At 39.3% G+C, this 27663-nt stretch overlaps 1 protein-coding gene across 1 annotated transcript in view; it reads right to left on the minus strand.

Annotated features, from left to right (window-relative positions):
• Nucleotides 1–27171, minus strand: part of SPC24 (SPC24 component of NDC80 kinetochore complex) — a 90594-nt gene extending 63423 nt beyond the window's left edge. Inside the window, exons 1-4 of the mRNA XM_053718010.1 lie at nucleotides 27058–27171; nucleotides 23531–23701; nucleotides 8195–8341; nucleotides 3498–3600 (exon numbers count right to left, since the gene is read on the minus strand). Of these exons, the coding sequence (XP_053573985.1) occupies nucleotides 3498–3600; nucleotides 8195–8341; nucleotides 23531–23696 (416 nt within the window). The 5' untranslated portion in view covers nucleotides 23697–23701; nucleotides 27058–27171. The remainder of the gene's footprint in view (nucleotides 1–3497; nucleotides 3601–8194; nucleotides 8342–23530; nucleotides 23702–27057) is intronic.
• Between the last annotated feature and the right edge of the window lie 492 nt (nucleotides 27172–27663).

The raw sequence follows: 27663 nt of genomic DNA on the forward strand, positions 1-27663 counted from the left end.
GAGACTTTGTCAGCTGATAAGACGCCTGGACCAGAATATCGTCCAGATAAGGCGCCACTGCAATGCCCCGCGGCCTGAGAACCGCCAGCAGAGACCCTAGAACCTTCGTTTAGATCCTGGGTGCCGTGGCCAGCCCGAAAGGAAGGGGCACGAACTGAAAATGTTTGTCCAGAAAGGCAAACCTCAGGAACTGGTGATCTCTGTGGAAAGGAATATGAAGATATGCATTCTTTAAGTCCACGGTAGTCATATATTGACCCTCCTGGATCAATGGAAGAATTGTCCGAATAGTCTCCATCTTGAAGGATGGAACTCTGAGAAACTTGTTTAGACTCTTGAGATCTAAAATGCGTTGTAACGTTCCCTCTTCTTTGGGAACCACAAAAAGATTTGAGTAAAACCCCTGCACCTGTGTTGGAACGGGACAAATGACTCCCATAGCAGAGAGGTCTTTTACACAACGTAAGAATGCCTCTTTATCTGGTCTACAGACAATCGTGAAAGAAGAAACCTTCCCCTTGGGAAGGAATTTTTGAACTCCAACTGATCGCCTTGAGACAAAATTTCTAGTGTCCAAGGATCCTGAACGTCTCTTATCCAAGCCTGAACAAAGAGAGAAAGTCTGTCCCCTACTAGATCCGGTCCCGGATCGGGGGCCGCCCCTTCATGCTGTCTTGGGAGCAGCAGCGGGCTTCTTGGGTTGTTTACCCTTGTTCCAAGCCTGGTTGGGTCTTCAGGTGGCTTTTGCTTGAGAATAGTTCCCTTCCTGTTTAGCGGCAGAGGAAGGGGAGACTCCTTTATAATTACGAAAGGAACGAAAATTACTCTGTCGTCCCCTTTGCTTAGATGTTTTGTCTTGAGGGAGGAGATGACCCTTACCTCCCATAATATCAGAAATTATTTCTTTCAAATCAGGCCTGAATAGGGACTTTCCCTTGAAAGGAATAGCCAAAAGCTTGGATTTAGAGGACACATTCGCAGACCAAGATTTTAACCATAAAGCCCTTTCGTGCTAAGATGGAGAATTATGAACTCTTAGCAGCTAACTTGGTTATCTGAAAGGAAGCATCCGTAATAAAAGAATTAGCCAGCTTCAGCGCCTTAATTCTGTCCTGTATTTCCTCTAAAGAGGTCCCAGTTCTAAGAGACTCCTCTAGAGCGTCAAACCAATAAGCAGCCGCAGTCGTGACTGTTACAATGCAGGCCGCCGGTTGCAATAAAAACCCCTGATGAATATAGAGCTTTTTGAGAAGACTCTCCAACTTCTTATCCATGGGGTCGTTGAAAGCACAACTGTCCTCAAAAGGAATGGTTGTACACTTCGACAGGGTAGAAATAGCTCCCTCCACCTTAGGGACTGTCTGCCAAGAGTCCCGAACAGTGTCAGCTATAGGGTACATTTTCTTAAAAATAGGGGAAGGGGAGAACAGGATACCCGGTCTTTCCCATTCCCTAGCAATAATTTCCGAAATTCTCTTAGGAACCGGAAAAACATCGGAATAAGAAGGGACCTCTAAGTATTTGTCCATCTTACTCAATTTCTCAGGTGGGACAACAATAGAGTCAGTCGTCCAGTCATCAAAACCTCTCGCAGCAAAAGGCGTAGGTGTTCAAGTTTAAATCTGAAGGACATGACGTGAGAATCGGTCGGGGGTAATGCACTTCCTGAGTCAGTCAATTCCCCCTCAGACAGGGCCTCTCTAACCCCCAATTCAGAGCCCTGGGAAGGTATATCGGTGATAGCCATTAAAGCATCAGAAGTTGAAGGGACCACATAGGCCTCTGTCCTACTGCGTTTGCCTTGTAAAACTGGCAATTTAGATAAAACTTCTGTAAGAGCGGATGACATAACTGCAGCCATATTCTGCAGAGTGAATGAGGTGGACGCAGTTGAACAATATGGCATCGCTTGAGTGGGCGTTAAGGGCTGTGATGCTTGGGGATAAAGTTGTGGCATACCCTGAGTCTCATCAGTCTGAGAAACATCCTGAGATATATCCTTGTTAAAGAAAATCTGCACTCTACATTGCAATGCCCTCTCAGTGCATGAGGGACAAAAAGTAACAGGGGGTTCCACATTGGCATTTAAACACATGGAACAAGTACTGGCATTAAGGTCATCCATTGTAAAAAACAAAATGGTATTCAGTTATGTAATACACTTTTTACATACAAAACCGTTGCAAAATAAAAACTGTGCCTTTAAAAAATAAAAAATATTTTGCTCAGCACACTGTACAAAAACTTTTTATAACTGTGGCTTTGGAGAAAAAAAAAGTCGTGTTTTTACGTATACCAGTAAAGTTAACTAATTATGAACAGTAACTGCACACTTTAAAAAATAAAATCACCTCGCCACAGCTCTGATGCGGCGCCTACCTGCTCCCTATGACCCAGAGACAATCGACAACACGAACAGCAGAGTGTCTAAACTGCCGGTGTTCTACCACCCCCGCGGTCCAGACAAACACCGGAGTCAAGTACACTATCCGACTCCCAGGAAGACACTGCGCGGCTTCTCTCAGCGTGCGAATGAGTGCCCTGCCCATCGTGGGCGTACCAAAGCAAAACTCCTGGGCGGCTCAGTACAGAGCAAGAAAAGAACAAAATGGAACTGCCGGGATACATGTTACACATAACAAAAGTGTCCAACATTTAAATAAGCCAGTCCCCCATTCAAACCAACAATTCCCGGTCTGCCGTGACAAACCCCTGCCAGGAGTATACTAGAACAGTGCAATTCCCTGGAGTGTAATACTCAATAAAGTCCCCAGCGTCAGCCCAAACGTGAAAGGGTTAAATAGTGTGTCTTTCCTTACTAAAAACACCCCAAATATACATTATGCAGTCCCAATAAATAGGCCAAATGATGATAGCAGCCCACCAGAACCGTGTATAGTAGGACACAGACATAGGGTAGAAGAGACAGCTTACAGAGGAAAACGACAGTCTTTTCTGAGTTACTAGGTGTCACAGAAAGTATTAGACTGCACATACTTCAATGCTGAGTAACAGCACGACTTGACCCACACTGCCAGAGGTCCTTCTCCAGGAATCTGTGGGAACAAACTGGGCCTTAGATAAAATATGCTAAGACTATATTCAGCAGGGCAGCACACAGTCTGGGAGTCACAGAGAAAACGTATCTGAATCTGCACAGATCCCATTGCTTTACCCTTGGGTAAAATAGTACACAATGGTACCATTTAAAAATAATAAACTCTTGATTGAAGAATCTAAACTAACACCTCACTTTACCTCTTCCTATCACTAACACAGGCAAAGAGAATGACTGGGGTGGGAGGGAAAGGAGGAGCTATAAATACAACTCTGCTTTGGTGCTCTTTGCCTCCTCCTACTGACCAGGTGGCGATATCCCATAAGTAAGGATGAAATCCGTGGACTCGTCATATCTTATAAAAGAAATAAAGGTTTACGATCCCTTTAAGACAATGGTCAAATATGACATTATAAAACAATAAAACAATGCTACGCACACCGCAGAAGGAATGACTATTGTGGTATCTTCGTCAGCTTCTCGCTCAAGTTCTGCAATTTCATCTTCTACCAATTTTAAATTCTCTAGATCTTTTTGCAGCAATGTACAAATTGAAGGAAAAAAAAATGAGTTAAGGAAAATAAAATGGAAAACTTATTCTAAAGCATTTTTGATACAATATATTAAATGCATAAAGATAAGGAGCAAGGTTAAAGTGGATGTAAAGTCAATGCTATCGCACAATTTCAATTTGTTTATCATTCAAAATTAAGTTAAGTTTAATTCATCGTTTTTTTTAAAAGTATAATTATATCGATCTATATACTTATTTACTGTTAATCGTCTTGCTCGCTTCCTTCGCCCGCCATTTCGGACCGCATTTTGAAGGTTGATTGTAGTCTACTAATAATAAATCATACCCCGTGGCGTCCAGCCCCTTTTCGAAGACGTCACTATCTCTTTATGCGCATGCGTCTTTCTTTATGCGCATGCGTAAACCAACTGCTGTTTGATTTAGAAGCGCTGCGCGTCCACGATTTAAGCATGCGCATAAAAATGCAGCAGTCATTTGCATCCTGGATTCACCGAGAATTTAATAACGTATGTGCAAATCAGGCACTGAATGTTAAACGCATGCGCAAAAAAACAACACATCGTGAACAAGCTTTTCGAACACGTCATAGAGCGGGTGGGACCGCTCTATACGTTATGCGGAAGAAATAAAGGAAGAAATGGATGGGAGGAGCTAGAAGCGAAAACGGAGATAAGTTTGCATTTAAAATATGTGATATTTTGCAAAAAAAATTTTTAAAAAAATTGTGTTTTGACGAATACACTGATTATGAATTAATATTGACTCCTAAAAACAGGAAAATTTACATTCACTTTAAGCATTTTCCTATAAGGCATCACAGTACAAATGTGAGTTACGTGTCTAAAAACTTCCTCCTAGTCTCTAGTAATAAAAAAAAGTCCTCATCCTCTGTGCAGTGACACAAAGAATGCATATTCCATAACCCTCTCTTAAAGGGATACTGAACCCAAATTTTTTTCTTTCATGATTCAGATAGAGCATGCAATTTTAAACAACTTTCTAATTTACTCCTGTTATCAAATTTTCTTCATTCTCTTGCCATCTCTATTTGAAAAATAAAGTTTAGAACCCTGGACAGCACTTGCTTATTGGTGGATGAATTTTTCCACCAATCAGCAACAACCCAGGTTGTTTATAAAAAAAAATGGGCTGGCATCTAAACTTACATTCTTGCTTTTCAAATAAAAATACCAAGAGAATGAAGAACATTTGATATTTGGAGTAAATTACAAAGTTGCTTAAAATTGCATGCTCTATCTGAATCACGAAAGAAAAAAATAATTGGGTTCAGTGTCCCTTTAATTCCATTGTGTCACTCTGTAGTGGAAGGGACAAGCTCATTGTCTCATAGTTTGATATTCTAATCCAAAAAAAAGGCAGCACCACCAAATGTAGCAACAAACTTCTTTAATTCCTTTTACCAGGAGCAGGTACAAAACAGCAGGACTACGTTTCGGGTTGTTAACCCTTAGTCATGTCTGAAATGCAATGTAACACATCACCTTAAATACCTTGAATTGAAAGTGAAGCCTTAGAATCCTTAAAGATGAACAAAAATGTAATGTTGAAGCAGGCTGATAAGGATGGGGCGGCTATAATATTGGATAAGACATTATGTTGAAGAAATAATGTCACAACTGTCTGACAGTTTTCATATATGACAAGCTATCCTCTGATCCAAATAAACAAATTTTAAAGGTAATTACTAATATTGTTGAAAGTGGCTTTAAACATTGTGTCATAGATATGGACACTAATATTTTTTTACTCAAAAACGATTATATCATCCCAGTTTTTTTTATACCCTCCATAAAGTTCACAAAAAAGTATTTAAACCTCATGGCCTCATAGTAGCAGGCACCAATTCATTAACATTTTCATTTATTTGGATAACGTGTTAAGGCCTTTTGTCTCACAATCCCTTACATACATCAGGGACACTAGTGATTTCTTGTTAAAAATTGATGGGCTAACAGATAACTATGAAAAGTGTAGTCTACAGAGTCTAGACGTGAGTTTGTATAGTTCGATTACACATAATCGTGGCATTGATGTAATGAATAAAGTACTAGAAGAAAGTTTAATGCTTGTGAACAACAATTTTTGATTGAACTTCTGGAAACTATTTTGTATTACAATTACTTTTTATTTCAGTACACCTTTTATATCCGTCAAGGTACAGCTATGGGACCCAACGTCACCCCTACATGAATTGGTATGAGGAGCATATGGTTTTTGAGAAGGAGTTGTTTCATATATATATATATATATATATATATGGCACCACTTGGTGGCGCAATATAGATTACATATTTGGTTGGGTGACGTTGGATCCCTTAAAAGGTTTGTAGAGACAATGCATAATAATTCAAAATGTATTAACACTCACTTGGAGCGAAGAGAGTGTCCATTTTTGGATACAAAAGTATACAAACACCATGGCCATTTGCACACTGATCTCCATCTTAAAGAGACGGATCGTAATACCTTGCTCCACTATACTAGTGCTCACCCCTCTACATCAAAACAATCATTGCCAAAAAGCCAACTCCTAAGAGTAAAGAGAATAATCAAGGATGAGGAATTGGTGAGCACCAGACTAGTGAACGAGGGCAAACATTTTTTCAGAGAGGTTATCCGGTTGAGCTCATCAATAAAAGAAAAGTGGAGAAGTCAGAAGAATAACATGAAGTGAGGCCCTTAAACTTACTGAGAAAAAAAGCAAACCAGAGAGGATGGTTTTTGTATCAGAATTTAAATTCCCTCAGTCCTAATAGCCAAGCTATTATTAGACACCATTGTCTACCCCTGGATCACAATCCAGGGGTAGAGATTTTTGCAAATGCCGCCCTATACTCGCCCACCTTTTTTTAGGGATACACTAGCCAGGGCTGATGTGGGGAGTTTGAAAAGGAACACTATGGGCTATCTAACAACTCAAAAGAAGGGTGGTTTCCCTTGTTTAGTATCCGGTAGCCTGGTCAAAGGTGATAACTTTTACCATCCTTATACTGGTAAAAAAATATGGTAGCAATGGATACTTTACCTATAATTCTACATTTGTGGTGTACTTAAATGCCAGTGTGCGAAGATAAATATTGGTGAGAGGACTCAAAGGGTACAAAACAGAATTGTACAACACAAATCTAGCATCAGAAGAAAGAATCTTGAGGCACCAGTGGCGTGCCATTTTCTGGAGGCAGGACACTCAATTGCACAACTGAGGTTTCAAATAATAGATTTGGAACCCCCCTAGACGGGGTCAAAATAGGAAAGTACTTTTGAAAAGGAGTGAGATGCTATGGATACACAAACTTGATGCACTAACCCCAAGGGGATGAACAGAGATCAATTTTTGTAGAGAAATAATGTTGGCTGTATTCTGGCGAACAAATCTGTATTTTTAATGTATGATGTTATTATAACATTATACCTTTAGGGGGTAAGTTCCCTTAGTATATGGTCTTTAAAATAAAATAAAAAAAAGGATGTCATGATAAGATGGGAGGAGCTAGAAAACTGTGCTAAGGTATTGAAGGTGATGTGTTACATTGCATTTCAGACATGACAAAGGGTTAACAACCTGAAACGTAGTCCTGCTGTTTTGTACCTGCGCCTGGTAAAAGGAATAAAAGACGTTTGTTGATACATTTGGTGGTGGTGCTGCCTTTTCTTTGGACTTTTGTACTCTATAAGGTATGCAGTAACCTTCTGGCGTGCACACCTTTAGTGCTGGATCTCCCTTGGGATTGTATAGTTTGATATTCTGCTACTGTCTTTTACACAGTCATCCTGCAGCAGGAATGGCAGATTCCATATTACACCTTAGAAGTAAGGTATAATAATATGGTGTGTGTATGAACCGATTCAAAAGTCCTCATTTAATGGAAAGGCCTGCTATAGCTTTCTCTTCCTCTTGTCCACATCACAGGCAGAATTTTTTTTTTAATTTTCTGCAATGAGATTTGTTTTTGGCAAAAGCTTTCTGCATTTCATTTTGAAATTAAATACAATTTTTAAAATATGCAGTTACATTAAAGTACCAGCTCAATTGCAATGTTTTGATTAACTGGAGAATAAAGCAGTTTTTAAAAGTATTGCAGCAGTTGAAAATTGCATTGCAAATTAGCTACAGAGAAAAAATAAATACATTTTTAAAATGTCTTCTGAATACATTTGTTTCATTTTGTCTTTGTCTAACATATAATAATAAAAAGGTGCATTGCTCACAAGAACCTTTTACACATTCAGAAGCCCAGCTTTACAGACCAGGAAAGGCTAGAGGGCAAGACTGAAAAAGTCCCCAAGAGAATCATCAATCAATGCACTATTGTTTTGCAACGCTGCTATGTATTTGACTGTTCTCTTCAAACAGTGCTTTTCTCTGGCTGCACTATGTTGTGGAAAATGTGTGCTAACAGCTCCTGCATGTGACCCGCTCTTTCTGCAGACATGAAGCATTTTCTGTGATGCCTTGGAAAACAACACTACAATGTAATGAACAGTGAACACCTATGATACACTTTAAAAAACACACACAAAACACACACAAAAAAACACAACTATCCCCCATACTGCGTCTTTAGGTAAACTTTAAGGATATTTTATGCTTTCCTTCATAGAAATGTGTTTTTCACTTGTGTTTTGCAGTTCCTGCTCTATTTTACGCAGTTTGGATGATGTTTTTTGTTTCGATTCCTCAGTATGCAGAAGTGTTTGTGCCACGGATTCCTCCACTGACATCAGCTCTAAAAAAAAAAAAAAAAAGAAAAAGAAAGAATAAGGCGAATAAATCTAGGAATATATATATATATATATATATATATATATATATATATATATATATATATATATATATATATATATATATATATATATATATATATATATATACACACACACACATACACACACACATATATACACACATACATACATACATATTATGATTTAATTTGTAGTTTTATTATATACAGCAGAAAAACAAGGTGCTTTTTAGGAAAATAAATAAAGGAAGCAGCAGATGTAGCCTTGGAACCTAGGAAATATCTAAAACTAGTTATGGGAAAGGAGGGCCCTACCCTACAGACATGAAAGGAACAGAGAGGGATAGGGGACCACTACAATACAGGGGAAAAAAAAAAAAAAAAAGAAAACACCCCACTTAATTATGCTTACCTGATAATTTTCTTCTCTTCAGGACGGGGAGAGTCCACAGCTGCATTTATGACTTTTGGGAAATACAGAACCTGGCCACCAGGAGGAGGCAAAGACATCCCAGCCAAAAGCTTAAATACCTCACCCACTGCCCTCATCCCCCAGTCATTCTGCAGAGGGAACAAGGAACAGTAGGATAAAATATTAGGGTAAAAAAGGTGCCAGAAGAAAAAACAAAACAAAATTACGGCCGCCCCACACAAAAAACGCCGGCGGGGGAGCTGTGGACTCTCCCCGTCTGAAGAACAGAAAATGATCAGGTAAGCATAATTTAAGTTTTTCTTCATAAAACGGGGAGAGCCCACAGCTACATTCATTACTTTTGGGAGAATACTACCCAAGCTATAGGTCACTGAATGCAAAACGGGCAGGTACAAAAAGGCAGCCCATTCTGAGGGCACCATAGCCTAAAAACACCCAAACTCCCGACAAAAACAGCTTCAACAGAAGCAGAGGAATAAAACGAAAAAGGCCAGAGTAACTGCCCATCAATTAGAACCAGCAAGGCCCTTGAGGGAGACCGCTCAGATCCTTAGGCTCGACCAAGCCCAAGAGCTCTGAGGAGACAAAATCCTGCAGGCTCTCAGCCCACAATAAACACACCCCACACAGAAGGAGGGGGAAACACCAACAGTCTCCATGAAGGGAAGAAAGAAAGGACTCAGATAAGGAAGTCTGCAAGGACCCCCAGGAACTAGGGCAACAAAGAACCCCCCCACCCCAAACTAGCAGAGCAAAGGGAGAAAAAAATCCCAGACCCCCATCTGAATGGAATCCAAGGGATCAAAGAAAAATCAAGAACCAAAAGGGAGAAGGAGGAACCCCTCCCCTACACAGAGAGCAAACTCTCCCCTGGGCAGAGCAACCGAAGGACAAACCGTCCCCGGGAGCAGCAAAAAAACAGCAGAGCTCCGTAGAGGCCCCAGACTTCCTGACGTAAAGGGTTTAAGTGACTCAGAAGGCAGTGTGAGAAAAGTAAAGAGACTATGACCACCTCAAGGACCCGGGGTGTGGAAATTTAAAAAATAAAATACTTGTCCAAGGGACTAAAGTGGGAGTCAATCAGCTTGTCCTGAATATATATATATATTTTTTTTTTTCTCAACCTTGTTTGTGAGGAAAGAAAGAAAATACATTTATAGCTCTATAGAGCATTTGTGTGCGAAAATATATTTTCTTCTAAAGTATTGATTTATATTATTTAAAGTATAAACGTTACAAACTACTTTAAAAAAACATAATTTATGCTTACCTGATAAATTTATTTCTCTTGTGGTGTATCCAGTCCACGGATCATCCATTATTTGTGGGATATTCTCCTTCCCAACAGGAAGTTGCAAGAGGATCACCCACAGCAGAGCTGCTATATAGCTCCTCCCCTAACTGCCATATCCAGTCATTCGACCGAAACAAGCCGAGAAAGGAGAAACCATAGGGTGCAGTGGTGACTGTAGTTTAAATTAAAATTTAGACCTGCCTTAAAAAGACAGGGCGGGCCGTGGACTGGATACACCACAAGAGAAATAAATTTATCAGGTAAGCATAAATTATGTTCTCTTGTAAGGTGTATCCAGTCCACGGATCATCCATTACTTGTGGGATACCAATACCAAAACTAAAGTACATGGATGAAGGGAGGGACAAGGCAGGCTTAAATGGAAGGAACCACTTCCTGTAGAACCTTTCTCCCAAAAAAAGCCTCCGAAGAAGCAAAAGTATCAAATTTGTAAAAATTTTGAAAAGGTATGAAGAGAAGACCAAGTCGCCGCCTTGCAAATCTGTTCAACAGAAGCCTCATTTTTAAAGGCCCAGGTGGAAGCCACAGCTCTAGTAGAATGAGCTGTAATCCTTTCAGGGGGCTGCTGTCCAGCAGTCTCATAGGCTAAGCGTATTACGCTCAGAAGCCAAAAAGAAAGGTTGCCGAAGCATTTTGACCTCTCCTCTGTCCAGAGTAAACAACAAACAGTGTAGATGTTTGGCGAAAATCTTTAGTAGCTTGTTAGTAAAACTTTAAAGCACGGACCACGTCCAGATTATGTAAAAGGAGTTCCTTCTTTGAAGAAGGATTAGCACACAATGATGGAACAACAATCTCTTGATTGATAGTCTTGTTAGAAACTACCTTAGGTAAAAACCCAGGTTTTGTACACAGAACTACTTTATCTGAATGGAAAATCAGATAAGGAGAATCACATTGTAAGGCAGATAACTCAGAGACTCTCCGAGCCGAGGAAATAGCCATCAAAAACAGAACTTTCCAAGATAAAAGGTTGATATCAATGGAATGAAGGGGTTCAAACGGAACCCCTTGAAGAACTTTAAGAACCAAGTTTAAGCTCCATGGGGGAGCAACAGGTTTAAACACAGGCTTAATTCTAACCAAAGCCTGACAAAAAGCTTGAACGTCTGGAACTTCTGCCAGACGCTTGTGCAAAAGAATAGACAGAGCAGAATCTGTCCCTTTAAAGAACTAGCTGATAATCCTTTTTCCAAACCCTCTTGGAGAAAGGACAATATCCTAGGAATCCTAACCTTACTCCATGAGTAATTCTTGGATTCACACCAATAAAGGTATTTACGCCATATCTTATGGTAGATTTTCCTGGTGACAGGCTTTCGTGCCTGTATAAGGGTATCAATGACTGACTCGGAGAAGCCACGCTTTGATAAAATCAAGCGTTCAATCTCCATGCAGTCAGTCTCAGAGAAATTAGATTCGGATGATTGAAAGGACCTTGTAGTAGAAGGTCTTGTCTCAGAGGCAGGGTCCATGGTGGAAAGGATGACATGTCCACTAGGTCTGCATACCAGGTCCTGCGTGGCCACGCAGGCGCTATCAAGATCACCGATGCTCTCTCCTGTTTGATTTTGGCAATCAGTCGAGGGAGCAGAGGAAACGGTGGAAACACATAAGCCAGGTTGAAGAACCAAGGCGCTGCTAGAGCATCTATCAGTGCCGCTTCTGGGTCCCTGGACCTGGATCCGTAACAAGGAAGCTTGGCGTTCTGGCGAGACGCCATGAGATCCAGTTCTGGTTTGCCCCAACGATGAACCAATTGAGCAAACACCTCCGGATGGAGTTCCAACTCCCCCGGATGAAAAGTCTGACGACTTAGAAAATCCGCCTCCCAGTTCTCTACACCTGGGATATGGATTGCTGATAGGTGGCAAGAGTGAGTCTCTGCCCAGCGAATTATCTTGGAGACTTCTAACATCGCTAGGTAACTCCTGGTTCCCCCTTGATGGTTGATGTAAGCCACAGTCGTGATGTTGTCCGACTGAAATCTGATGAACCTCAGGGTTGCTAACTGAGGCCAAGCTAGAAGAGCATTGAATATTGCTCTTAACTCCAGAATATTTATTGGGAGGAGTTTCTCCTCCTGAGTCCACGATCCCTGAGCCTTCAGGGAATTCCAGACTGCACCCCAACCTAGAAGGCTGGCATCTGTTGTTACAATTGTCCAATCTGGCCTGCGAAAGGTCATACCCTTGGACAGATGGACCCGAGATAGCCACCAGAGAAGAGAATCTCTGGTCTCTTGATCCAGATTTAGCAGAGGGGACAAATCTGTGTAATCCCCATTCCACTGACCGAGCATGCATAGTAGCAGCGGTCTGAGATGTAGTCGCGCAAATGGCACTATGTCCATCGCCGCTACCATCAAGCCGATTACTTCCATACACTGAGCCACAGAAGGGCGCGGAATAGAATGAAGAACACGGCAAGATTTTAGAAGCTTTGATAACCTGGATTCTGTCAGGTAAATCTTCATTTTTACAGAATCTATCAGAGTCTCTAGGAAGGAGACTCTTGTGAGTGGGGATAGAGAACTCTTTTCCTCGTTCACCTTCCACCCATGTGACCTGAGAAATGACAGAACTATGTCCGTATGTGACTTGGCAATCTGAAAGCTTGATGTCGTCCAGATAAGGGGCCACTGATATACCTCGCGGTCTTAGGACCGCCAGAAGCGATCCCAGAACCTTTGTAAAGATTCTTGGAGCTGTAGCTAACCCGAAGGGAAGAGCCACAAATTGGTAATGCCGGTCCAGAAAGGCAAACCTCAGGAACCGATAATGATTCTTGTGAATCGGAATGTGAAGGTAGGCATCCTTTAAGTCTACTGTGGTCATGTATTGACCCTCTTGGATCATGGGTAAAATGGTTCGAATAGTTTGCATTTTGAACGATGGAACTCTGAGGAATTTGTTTAAGATCTTTAGATCCAAAATGGGTCTGAAGGTTCCCTCTTTTTTGGGAACCACAAACAGATTTGAATAAAAACCCTGTCCCTGTTCCGACTGTGGAACTGGACAGATCACTCCCATAACTAGGAGGTCTTGCACACAGCGTAAGAATGCCTCTTTCTTTATCTGGTTTACAGATAATCTCGAAAGGTGAAATCTCCCTTAAGGAGGGGAAGCTTTGAAGTCCAGAAGATATTCCTGAGATATGATCTCCAACACACAGGGATCCTGAACATCTCTTACCCACGCCTGGGCGAAGAGAGAAAGTCTGCCCCCTACTAGATCCGTTACCGGATAGAGGGCCGTTCCTTCATGCTGTCTTAGAGGCAGCAGCAGGCTTTCTTGCCTGCTTGCCTTTGTTCCAGGACTGGTTAGGTTTCCAGCCCGGCTTGGATTGAGCAAAAGTTCCCTCTTGTCTTGTAGCAGAGGAAGTTGATGCTGCACCTGCCTTGAAGTTTCGAAAGGCACGAAAATTAGACTGTTTGGCCTTTGATTTGACCCTGTCTTGAGGAAGGGTATGACCCTTACCTCCAGTAATGTCAGCAATAATTTCCTTCAAACCAGGCCCGAATAGGGTCTGCTCCTTGAAGGGAATGTTAAGTAATTTAGACTTTGAAGTCACGTCAGCTGATCAAGATTTAAGCCATAGCGCCCTACGCGCCTGGATGGCGAATCCAGAATTCTTAGCCGTTAGTTTAGTCAAATGAACAATGGCGTCAGAAACAAAAGAATTAGCTAGCTTAAGTGTTCTAAGCTTGTCAAGTATTTCAGTCAATGGAGTAGCTGTCTGAAAGGCCTCTTCCAGAGACTCAAACCAGAACGCCGCAGCAGCAGTGACAGGCGCAATGCATGCAAGGGGCTGCAGGATAAAACCTTGTTGAATAAACATTTTCTTATCCATTGGATCTGAAAAAGCACAACTGTCCTCGACAGGGATAGTGGTACGCTTTGCTAAAGTAGAAACTGCTCCCTCCACCTTAGGGACCGTCTGCCATAAGTCCTGTGTGGTGGCGTCTATTGGAAACATTTTTCTAAAAATAGGAAGGGGGGAAACGGCACACCGGGTCTATCCCACTCCTTATTAATGATTTCTGTAAACCTTTTAGGTATTGGAAAAACGTCAGTACACACCGGCACTGCATAGTATTTATCCAGTCTACACAATTTCTCTGGTACTGCAATTGTGTCACAGTCATTCAGAGTAGCCAACACCTCCCCAAGCAATACACGGAGGTTCTCAAGCTTAAATTTAAAAGTAGAAATATCTGAATCAGGTTTCCCCGAATCAGAAATGTCACCCACAGACTGAAGCTCTCCTTCCTCAGCTTCTGCATATTGTGACGCAGTATCAGACATGGGCCTTAAGGCATCTGTGCGCTCTGTACTATGTCTAACCCCAGAGCTATCGCGCTTTCCTCTGAATTCCGGCAGTCTGGCTAATACCGCTGACAGGGTATTATCCATGATTGCCGCCATGTCCTGCAAAGTAATCGCTATGGGTGTCTTTGATGTACTTGGCGCCATTTTAGCGCGAGTCCCTTGAGCGGGAGTCAAAGGGTCTGACACGTGGGGAGAGTTAGTCGGCATAACTTCCCCCTCGCCAGAATCCTCTGGTGATAAATTTTTTAAAGATAAAAGCTGATCTTTATTGTTTAAAGTGAAATCAATACATTTAGTACACATTCTCATATGGGGTTCCACCATGGCTTTTAAACATAATGAACAAGGAGTTTCCTCTATGTCAGACATGTTTATACAGACTAGCAATGTGACTAGCAAGCTTGGAAAACACTTTACATCAAGTTAAACAAGCAATATAAAAAAACGTTACTGTGCCTTTAAGGGAAACAAATTTTGCTAAAATTTGAAATAACAGTGAAAAAAGGCAGTTAAACTAACAAAATTTTTACAGTGTATGTAACAAATTAGCAGAGCATTGCACCCACTTACAAATGGATGATTAACCCCTTAATACAAAAAACGGATTAACAAATTGAAAAAAACGTTTTTTAAACAGTCATAACAACTGCCACAGCTCCACTGTGGCTTTACCTTCCTCAATATATGACTTTTGAAGCCTTTTGAGCCCTTCAGAGATGTCCTAAAGCATGCAGGGGACTGCTGAGGGAAGCTGAATGTCTGTCTAATTTTAACTGCGCAAAAAAAGCGCTAAAATAGGCCCCTCCCACTCATATTACAACAGTGGAAAGCCTCAGGAAACTGTTTCTAGGCAAAAATCAAGCCAGCCATGTGGAAAAAACTAGGCCCCAATAAGTTTTATCACCAAAGCATATATAAAAACGATTAAACATGCCAGCAAACGTTTTATATTGCACATTAATCAGAGTATATACCTCTGATAGCAAGCCTGATACTAGTCGCTATTAAATCACTGTATTTAGGCTTAACTTACATTAATCCGGTATCAGCAGCTTTTTTCTAGCAAATTCCATCCCTAGAAAAACTTAAACTGCACATACCTTATTGCAGGATAACCTGCACGCCATTCTCCCTCTGAAGTTACCTCACTCCTCAGACCTATGTGAGAACAGCAGTGGATCTTAGTTACTTCTGCTAAGATCATAGAAAAACGCAGGCAGATTCTTCTTCTAAATGCTGCCTGAGATAAAATAGTACAACTCCGGTACCATTTAAAAACAATAAACTTTTGATTGAAGAACAAACTAACTATATTACACCACTTTCCTCTTACTACCTCCAGCTATGTTGAGAGTTTGCAAGAGAATGACTGGATATGGCAGTTAGGGGAGGAGCTATATAGCAGCTCTGCTGTGGGTGATCCTCTTGCAACTTCCTGTTGGGAAGGAGAATATCCCACAAGTAATGGATGATCCGTGGACTGGATACACCTTACAAGAGAAAAATAAACTATTGCCTTTACACAATAAATCTGTCTAGCAATGCATAGCAAATGCGCTGTGGAATCATTTTAAATCTCTATTTAAAAAATTACCATTGCTTGGCTTCCCTGGATGCCCACAAAGCCGTGAGCTCGCTAGGAGTGCTGCGCATGCATAGGACATGAGGGAATGCGCGCTGTCAAGCTCTATAAAGATGTACTCTCTCTGCTGTTGGCTGCAAGGGCCATGATGAAATAATTAAAAAAAAAATGCTCCAGATACATGGGAGGCCAGGGGATCTGTCATTTGGTAAGTTAAAAATAAAAAACTTCCACAGCGCATCTGCTCTGCATTGTTAGATAGATTTATTGTGTAAAGGCAATAGTTTATCTTTATTTAAAGTAGTTTGTAACGTTTACTTTCCCTTTAATGGAAAGCTCTAAATTATATGTCACATTAGAATTATCAAGCAAAAGGGATGAAATAACTACGAAACTGATAATTTTATTTTACTGATTAAACAGCTTTGACTCATTACAGAGATGCCAATGATTTTATTCGAGGATCCTCATACCCTTTTAAAAATGGAACCAAACCTATCTTAAAATGCTGGATTTGGCAGGAGAGGTAGAGGAGCCTTATGCTAACAGCCTATAGCAGGGACTGTTGGGACCACTTGTAAATAAAAAGTGTTCTGTTTGAGAGAGTGAAATTTCCACATGAGTGATAGTATATAGAAATATATTAAAGGGACAGTGATTAAAATACTCTCCTTTCATACAGAAAGTACAGCATTTATTCTATTTGGCAATGTGCAGTTATTTAAAAACAGAAACATAAAAATCAGCTTCAAGTATTTTTTATTTTTTTTTATTTTGAAAAAAGCAATTGAACTATCAAACCACTATCTCAGGTAAGAGTTTCAGTACGGTTGCAATACCTTTAGTTTCAAAGGAGTCCTCATCTCAGTGCTTTTGTCAGTATGTGACCAATGTGCTAGCTCATGCACACTCATCTACATCTATTCACACACTGTATGTATGTATGTATGTATGTATGTATGTATGTATGTATGTATGTATGTATATATATATATATATATATATATATATACACACACATACACACACACACACATACAGTAGATACTGTCAGTTGCACTTATTACTTTATTGTGATGTTTGGTTTTAATATAAACAAATAACATTATATTGCTGAGATCTAAATCATGTTGCAGTATTATGTTTAGGTTTTAACCTGACCCTTGTATACATACAGAGAGCAGCTTTTTGAGCAAGTTTTCCAATATAAATTTAATATCCAGCTCTATATTTTTCAGCAACAACTGAGCTGGTTTGTGACACATATAAGCCTCATCAGCGTTTCACTATGTAAACTCACCGTCCTGTAGAATGTCCCTGGCTAAACTTGGTCCCCCTACTTATGAACTGTTCTTTCCTTCCATGTTGGGAACTAAGCAGTCAATGCCAACAAGAAACCTAGAATGCTGTATAGTTCAGTTACCATTGGCACGCTGATGACGTCAGAAATAGGACAGCAGAGGCTTCTGAATCGGTTCCCGTTTCCCTCACTTTAGCAAGCAATCAATTATTAGCATAACCGCAGCCTGTAGCATTTGGTTTCCATTAAGATAGCATCTCCACCGGCATACTATCCTCATGTCCAGGGCCCAGTCAAACCTGTCCTGCTCTGTGTGTCTAAACACAGCAAATGTTTACAGCCTTCATGTGGACTTCAGTAGAGGGGTGGCTGGTAGTTGGCAAATCTGAGCAGCAACTTTAAAGGGATATGAAATCCAAAATTTTTCTTTCATGATTCAGATAGAGCAAGAAATGTTAAGCAACTTTCTAATTTACCCCTAACAACAATTTTTCTACGTTCTCTTGGTATGCTATGTTGAATGAGCAGCAATGCACTTCTGGTTGCTGACTGAACACATGCATGAGCCAACGACAATCGGTATATATATGCATCCACCAATCAGCAACTAGAACCTAGGTTCTTTGCTGCTCCTGATCTTTCATATATAAACCTTTCAGCAAAGGATAACAAGAGAAGAAAGCAAATTAAATAATAGAAGTAAATCGGAAAGTTGTTTAAAATTGTATTCTCCATCAGAATCATGAAAGAAAAATTTGGGGTTTCATATCCCTTTAATTTCAAGCTCTCTCGGAAAACACCGGCAGACTATATCAGATGCATGTTTTTAGGGCAGGCGTGCTTAAAACAGAATCTTGAAATTAAAATGGCCGCTCAGATTAGCCATCTACCGCACACTTCTCTCTACAGAAGCCTGCACACAGGCTGTAAACATTTGCTGTTTCTGCCCTCAAGTTCATTTCTCACATTACCGCCGCACCCCCGCTGGCCACTATTAAAATTACAAAAAAAATAAATAAATACATTTTTTTTAGCACTGCTGCAGTCTGCTTGCCCGCAACAGGGCTAAATGTAAAACAACAAAAGACAAACACATGCCTGGCACCAGAAACTGCACGTCCCGGGCGTCGGGTGATAGGAATTGCACATCCCTGCCATAGGACATTGATATATTGTACAACATTATAATCTATGTACCATGTCTTATAAGTCTAGTTAATGTTAAAAAAACTAATAAAAAAAAAGTCATATGATCAGGGGGTTGTCAGAAGATGCTTAGATACAAGATAATCACAGAGGTAAAAAGTATATTAATATAACTGGGGGAGGGTCATTTAGAACACAATAGAACAGAGAGATCAGTGTCTGAATATGTCACTCCCTTAATATCTCAAGGAAGGGATGACTTAAGAAATGTCACATTAGAAAGTATAGAGGAAAGCACACCAAGTAGCAGCAGAAAGCACATGAAAATTAAATGTATGACAACAAATGCAAGAAGCATGACAGGTAAAATGGGGGAGCTGACGCTCTTAGTTGCAGAAGAGGACTATGATGTTATCAGTATAACTGAAACTTGGTGGGATGATTCACATGACTGGGCAGTTAACTTAGAGGGGTATACTTTATTTAGGAGGGACATGAATAATAAAAGGGGTGGAGGAATCTGCATGTATATTAAACCTAACCTTAAACCTACAATAAGGGAAGATATTTATGATACAAGTGACAATGTAGAGACCCTGTGGGTTGAAATAAAGAGTGGGGGGAAAAAAAATCCTAAAAAAAAAAAAAATATTACTAGGAACATGCTACAAGCCCCCCAACATTAGTGACCCGGAGGAAACTCAACTACTTATCCAAATAGGTAAGGCTGCTAATAACAGTGCTGTAATTATGGGAGATTTTAACTACCCTGATATAAACTGGGCCAATGAAACTAGTAATTCAGCTAAGGGGGATAGATTTTTAAATGTTCTCAGGGATAACTTCTTGTCACAATTAATAGAGGAGCCGACAAGGAGTAAAGCTATATTGGATTTAGTGCTATCAAACAATACAGATATAATATCAAACATAGAAGTCAAAGAACATTTGGGTAACAGTGATCATAACATGGTCACATTTGAAATCTCTTTTCATATGCAGTGTCTTAAAGGGACAGTCAAGTCCAAAAAACACGTTCATGATTTAAACAGGGCATGCATTTTTAAACAACTTCCCAATTTACTTTTATCACCAATTTTGCTTTGTTCTCTTGGTATTCTTAGTTGAAAGCTAAACCTAGGAGGTTCATATGATAATTTCTTAGACCTTGAAGACTGCCTCTAATCTGAATACATTTTGACCACTAGAGGTCATTAGTTCACATGTTTCATATAGATAATATTGAGCTCATGCACGTAAAGTGACCTAGGAGTGAGCACTGATTGGCTAAACTGCATGTCTGTCAAAAGAACTGAAATAAGGGGGCAGCAGCAGAGGCTTAGATACAAGATAATTACAGAGGTAAAACGTATATTATAACTGTGTTGGATATGCAAAACTGGGGAATGGGTAATAAAGGGATTATCTTTCTTTTTAAACAACAAAAATTCTGGTGTTGACTGTCCCTTTAAAGGTTTAACTAAGACTTTTAATTTCAAGAAAGCAAAATTCAACGATTTAAGGAAATCATTAAATAATATAAATAGGGACAATGTATTCTCTAATAAAAATACAGAGGATAAATGGATAATATTTAAAAATTTGTTAAATAAATATACATATCAACAAATACCATATGGTTATAAAAATAAAAAATCAAATCCGTTATGGCTAAATAAAAATGTGTTAAGAGAAATTAGGAAAAAACGTAGGGCATTTAAATAATTGAAAGTAAATAGTACAGACTCAACTTACAATATTTATAAGGAATGTAACAAAACATGCAAAAAAGCAATCAAATTAGCCAAAATTGAAAAATGAATTGCCAAGGACTCTAAGTCTAACCCTAAAAGGTTCTTTAAGTACACAAATAGCAAAAAATCTAAGGATAATATAGGTACATTAAAATGCGTGGAGGGTAGCATGATAAATTAGGACAGGGAGAAGGCTGAGGTACTAAACCAGTTTTTTTCTTCAGTATACACAAGAGAGGAACCATTGGATGATACTTTGGAACAAAATAGAACATACCAGTCCATATCATTAACTGGGTTATGTTTAGAGGATATCAGGAAAAAACTGGATAATATTAAGGTAAATAAAACTCCAGGCCTAGATGGAATACACCCAAGGGTGTTAAAGGGAATTTAGCATTGTTATAGACAAACCTCTACTCTTAATTTTTCAAGACTCATTATCCTCAGGCATGGTGCCCCAGGATTGGCGTAAAGCTGATGTGGTGCCACTCTTCAAAAAGGGAAGCAGGGATGATCCAGGAAGCTATAGACCAGTTAGTCTGATATCAATAGTGGGGAAGATATTTGAAGGGATTATATTGATGAGCATATTCGTGTAAACAAGATTATGAGTTCTAATCAGCATGGCTTTAGGAGAAATAGATCATGTCAAACTAATTAGATTCTACGAAGTAGTAAGTAAAAATATAGATAAAGGGGAATCAGTTGATGTGATATACTTAGATTTTGCAAAGGCATTTGATACAGTGCCACATGAGAGATTAATGCACAAAATTAAGGGACTGGGAATAACTGAAAATGTTAGCTCATCGATAAATAACTGGATAAAAGATAGGGAGCAACGAGTAGTAGTAAATGGATCATACTCAGATTGGACAAAGGAAATCAGTGGCGTCCCCCAGGGATCAGTACTGGGCCCTGTTCTTTTTAATATTTTTATAAATGACTTGGAGCAAGGATTAAATAGCGACATCTCTATTTTTGCAGAGGATACCAAGTTAAGTAAGGTCATTAGGTCAGAGCAGAACGAACTCTCATTACAAAGGGATTTGCAAAAATTAGAACTATGGGCAAGTAAATGGAAAATGAGGTTCTACATTTTGGAAGTAAAAATAAGCAGGCAACGTATTTTTTTAAATGGGACAAGACTTAGCCAAACACAGGAGGAAAGGGATTTGGGAGTAGTAATAGACAACAAGCCAAAGATGGGTGCACAATGCAGGGCAGCGGCTTCAAAGGCTAATAAGATACTAACATGTATTAAGAGGCATTGATTCAAGGGAGGAAAGCATAATTCTGTCACTATATAAAGCCCTGGTAAGACCTCACCTTGAGTTTGGAGTGTAGTTCTGGGGACCGATCGCTAAAAAATATATTGCAGAACTAGAAAAAGTTCAGAGAAGGGCCACAAAGCAAATAAGGGGATTGGAGAAATTAACTTATGAGGAGAGGCTAGCCAAACTGGGTCTGTTTTCTTTAGAAAAAAGGCGCTTGAGAGGTGACATGATTACTTTATATAAAATATATTCAAGGCCCATATACAGAGATGGCAGAAACTCTGTTTATTCCAAGAAAATTGTTTCTGACAAGAGGTCATAACTTAAAGTGAAGGTCAATTTTCATCAATGAGTGCCCGTTTTTTAAAAATACTTTAAAAAACAGGGGCACTTTCATTGATGAAAATTAACATTGCACTGGATTTGAAGAAATACTTCCCTTTTACTCCTGCAAAGCCGGATCGATGATCCCCTCCTCCTTCCTGCTGTAGACCACAGCAATAACGAAACTGGCTTCCTCCAATCACAGCCAGGCATCACAAGCTGGACGCTCTGGGGTACAAGCCATGATTGGAGGAAGCCGGTTTTCGTAATTTCTGACGTCAGTACAGAGGAACTGAGGCTGAGATCAGGTTTTGCAGGAGTAAAAGGTAAGTATTTCTTCAAATCCAGTGCAATGTTAATTTTCATCAATTAAAGTGTCCCTGCTTTTAAAAGTAATTTTAAAAACCGGGCACTCATTGATGAAAATTGACCTTCACTTTAAGGTTGGAGGAAAGGAGATTTAATCTCATGCAACTGTCTGGATACATTTCTGTATATAAACAAAATTCATGGCTATGATTGCTAGTATTAAATGGGTCACCTTTTAGTGGGGTTATTTAAGCTTAACTGGAGCTTTTTGTAAGTATTTTAGATTTGTCTAGGTTGAACTCGATGGACTTCAGTCTTTTGTCAACCTTATCTACTATGTTACTATGTTTATAGAAAACTAAGGAATGGGTAATAAAGGGATTATCTATCTTTAAAAACAACAACAATTCTATTGTAGACTGTCCCTTTAATTGATTAAGTGTAATCTGATTGGTTGAGAGTTCTTTTAAATAGACCCTTAGAGTACAGATTTAGGTTCTCTGATGAAGCGCATGTGCGCAACGTGTCAGAACATACCTCACTGCCTTTCTAAACCAGCAAGTTTTTAATCAAACTTGCTGTGAAAACTCACAAACAGCACTTCGGTTCCTGCATTATATGGCTATGCCGAGCCATCATCAGGACCGACAAGTTGCTTTACACACCAGTCCTATCACTTCCTGCTATAAGCGGTTTACCATTGGGCTGCCTTGTATCTATGAGAGCTGCTGTTCTGCGTGTCCCCAACACCTATCCGTACTAGCTCCGTCAAGGAGTAGCCGGCCTTCCTGACCTGCATTATCAGCACCGCATAGTGGAAAGCCGGAACTACATCTGACTGCAGAGACCAGCAATTTCACACGGGCAGATGTTTCCTGCAGACAAGGAGGTTCCATACCCCTTCCCCACAGGATCTTAATGACCTGCAGCACTTGAAGAGATCTGCTGAATCAGACACACTGGTGCGAGACACGGATGTACGCCACTCACACGTTTATTATAGCTGACTGTATACCCATTGCTATACACCACTGCCATCAGGGACCGAGAAACACTTGTTGCAGCATAAAGTGCTGCTTTGTACATACATACTTGTTGACTAATGGTTTCAAATGTGGGGGGGGGGAGCAACACAGCTCTGTCTCATTTAAGATAGAGGCTAGACTGTTCCCAATACAGAGGATTGTAGCATGAGACCAATTGCACCAGGACACACTAAAGTAGCACTTTCAAGAACACCCTTTTGAATTTTTTGGGATTGGACTGTTTTCTTACATTACAACACACACACACACACACACCTTCTATCTTGTTATAGGAAAAGCATAGAGGTCATTAGGGGTTACTATAAATGCAACTGAAGCTTGGTATTGTTTCAGCACTGATATATGCTGTACCTCTAATGATTTGTGAGGCCTCTTTCTCCACATCAACCAGAGATTCAATTACAGATTCCTCTTTGTCCAGACTCTTTTTTAGCTCTGTTGGTGCAGCATCTGAAACAAGAACCTTGATGATATCCTTACTCAGCTCTATATACTCCTGCATTTGTCCCTGCAACATGGTACCTAAAAAGCAGGAATAGGACACCAAAAAAAGGGTATTACAACAGAATGGTAGTATAAAAAAAAAAAAAAAAAAACAAACAAACAAACAAAAAAAACGCAATACAGCTAAAAACTAACATGAGGAAGTCATTTAATTTGCCATTTTTATGCTAAAATTTGACATAATTGGAACAATGTTTAGGCCAAGGTAGACAAATGCTGGGTGCCACGTTGCAATAGTAAGTAGAAATGAAAGCCGGGCCCCATAACATTTTCTCAATACACCCTTTGAAGGGCTAGATTACAAGTGGAACGCTAAATAATTGCACTCCCGAAAATGGGCCCATTTGCGGGAGTGCAATTAACCAGCCCTTGATGACAAAATGGAATGCCCATAGACTTGAGAGAAAATTAAAGGAATAGACACAAAAAAAAAAAAAAAAAAGGTACTTCCATAGAAAACAGATATAATTTTATGTAATCTCACTTTCAAAATCTGTTATAGTACTTTGGGGCTATACTTGCCAAATATTTATGTGATATGTTTTCAAGGATTGTTGCTATGAGATACATAATTTAAAATCACTTTAAAGTCTATAGGCATTCCATTTTTTTAAATTCATAGTGTCTTGACAGAAAGCAGCTATAACCCCATGTAATCTCACTTTTAGAGTTGACTACTGTACTTGGGGAATATATATATATATATATATATATATATATATATATATATATATATATATATATATATATATATAGTAAATATCTATGTAATATGTCTCAGTTTTGTTGCTATAGCACTTTACATTAACCCCTTCACCCAAAAAGACATATATACACACACACACGTTGTGCAGTACTTTGCTTATCTTACCACATGATTTATATATACGTCTGAGCTGCACAAAGCTCCAGCAGTCTTGGTTGTTAAATTACAGCCGAGAACTGGAGTTCCAGAGTTTCAGGCATCTGCCCGCATATGGAACTGGACCACAATTGGTGCGCCGGTTCCATATGAGGGCAGATGCCAGATCATTACAGATGGTGACAATGTGTGTCACCATCTGTAATGATCGTTGATGGTGACGGCGGGATGAATGTCTCTCTCTCTCCATCTCCATCCATATGGATCCCACTGACACCACTGAATTATCATATAATTATAATATATATATATATATATATATATATATATATATATATATATATATATATATATATATATATATATATATATATATATTACAGTGGGTTAATTATGTGCTAATTCATTGGTGTCAGTGGGATATATATATCTAGCTCTCTCTCTCTCTACACACATAGTGTATGTGTGTGTGTGTATATATATATATATATATATATATATATATATATATATATATATATATATATATATATATATATATATATATATATACACACACACACACACCCCAGCACTCACTTACAAGCTCTCAGCTAAGATTTAAAAGCAAAAATGGAAAGGTTAGTTACCGCATCTGGCCAAATGGGACAAGCTCAGATACCACGTCAAGGTCCTTTCCAATACCTGAGACCCTAAAACAGCCACACAATGCAAGCTTTCAAATCCAAACAAACTGGGAACAAGGGAAAGGGTGTACAGGAACCTGGGTGCTAAACTGTATTTGAGCTTTTTTTTCCTTCTACTTTTTTAAATATGTTTTAAAAATAATTTTCCCCTAAGACGTATACCGTTGGAAAGGTTAGGCTATTACCTTTCCAACGGTGGGTCTTGGGAGTCTGTAGCGGCTTAGATGCCTGAGATACAGGCTTCTAAGCAGCATGCCCCCATTTCCCTATATTGTCCATTGTTAATTTTAAATAAAGTTACGCAGTGACGTCATCGCACATGACATCACTGCACAAATTGTGAAGCCCCAGTGGGAGCCCCCAGATTGCCCTCAAGGTGGGTGAGTGCTAACAGCGGCTCTGAGCCGTTGTCAGCACCTGACAGGGACACTTTACGACGGCTTAGAGCCGTTGTTAGCACTCATTTTGTCACAGAAAGCAGCAATAATCTCACTTTCAGAATATGCTACTGTACTTGGGGGGGAACATAATATATTGTAAATATCTGTGTGATGTCTCAGTTTTGTTTCTATTGCTCTTTCAAATTTACATCCTATTAAAGTCTATTGGCATTCCATTTTTTTCATTCCATAGAAAGCAGCTATAATCCCTAGTAATTTTGCTTTTATATTATGCTACTATACTTGGGTAACATAGCTCATAAATATCTACTGTATTTAATATATCTCATTGTTTTGTTGCTATAGCACTTTTTACTTTACATCCCATTAAAGTCTATTGGCATTCTATTTTGTCATTCCTTTAAGTACATCACTCATAATGGCTGAAAGGGACATTAAACCCAACATTTTTCTTTCATTATTCAGATTGACAATACCATTTTAAACAACATTCCAATTTACTTCTATTATCTAATTTGCTTCATTCTTTAGATATCCTTTGTTTACGAAATAGCAATGCACAAGGGTGAGCCAATCACACGAGGCGTCTACTTTATGTGCAGCCACCAATCAGCATCTTCTGAGTCTATCTAGATATGCTTTTCAGCAAAGGCTATCAAGAGAATGAAGCAAATTAGGTAATAGAAGTAAATTAGAAAGTTTTTTAGAATGGCATGCTCTTTCTAAATCATGAAAGAAAAAAAATTGGGTTTAATGTCCCTTTAACGCTCTCCATAGTAGCTTGTGGTGCTGTAAAAGTTTAGACATAAAATGACACTCTATTGTAGTGTAAGTGACAAATGCAGGCAGGGAGGCCGAAACCGACCATGAGAGGACAAATTCCTGCCCAGCGAGAAGTTTCACTGCAAGTAAGGTCATCAATAAATCTGTTTAAATGTGAAAAAAAAACAAAAACAAAAAAATCATCTTAGACAATACGTTTTTTTCTTCTAATTTAAGAAACATTTTTTTAAAACATCTTCGTGAACACCTAAAAGTAAAGCATTAGGAACTGCCGTGAATAAGTTTTCTCTCACATCTATTACCTTCCTTCCAAGAGTCCACAACTGTCACTATATGTTATTACTTTAATCACTCAAACAGCGCCCCCTAGTGGACAAACCACAAACAAGTAGAGATATACTACCTCAGACTCCGTAAGCCGTTCTCATTGTGACACATATATTATAGAATATGAATCAGAAAACCAAAACGTTTTGTATGAATTTCAAACGGATATTTACTTTATACAATAGAGAACCATAATTGTCCACATTACCCAGTAAAGTGTATAGCTGCGCGCGCCGCAACCGTTACGTATTTAAAATTTCCCGCCCTCCCTCTCTGCATTAGGTATTTAGCAATCTAGGTTCGCGTTATCGTTACCTCAATTTTGTTTTCAAACTATGTAGTGGTCTTAGATATCTCAGGTCTCACTGGTGTCATTAAGACGACAAACCTTAAAGTTACCGCCTTATGAGTGGGGGAGGATTTAGGCTGCTGCTCCTCCTTTGGGTGGTAGTCACAGGTTTCTCTAAGCCAATGACATAAATAAGAGCTGCTGCAGCACAACTACGTCGTAATATATACAGTGTTAATTATATGTTAATTTTGTGAGGCGAGTTATATTTCCTAAAGTAATTACTGTACTGACTTGGAGCGTCAATGTGTTTACTAAAGGGAATCCCAATGTTTCGCATAGTCTCATTATTGTCCCACATACGAAGTCCTCTATTTTTTTTATTTTTAAAATTATTATTATAGAAGGAAAATAAAACAGGGTCTTGTTCTGTATTATATGTTAATTCAACACTGACCATGCCAAATACTAGAAATGTTATACTAGCAAGGCAAATGCTGAAAACGAATTCAAATGTTTATTTAAAAGAATGCAGCTCTGTAAAGGTGAACTTTTAGCGTCCCAAATTCCAGTACACGGTTGGAAGGTATCACATCCAGCTGTGAGGGGACCATGGATAGGTTCCCAGCGGC

This window comes from Bombina bombina, chromosome 6 (assembly GCF_027579735.1).
Source record: "Bombina bombina isolate aBomBom1 chromosome 6, aBomBom1.pri, whole genome shotgun sequence".
Taxonomy (NCBI): Eukaryota; Metazoa; Chordata; class Amphibia; order Anura; family Bombinatoridae; genus Bombina; species Bombina bombina.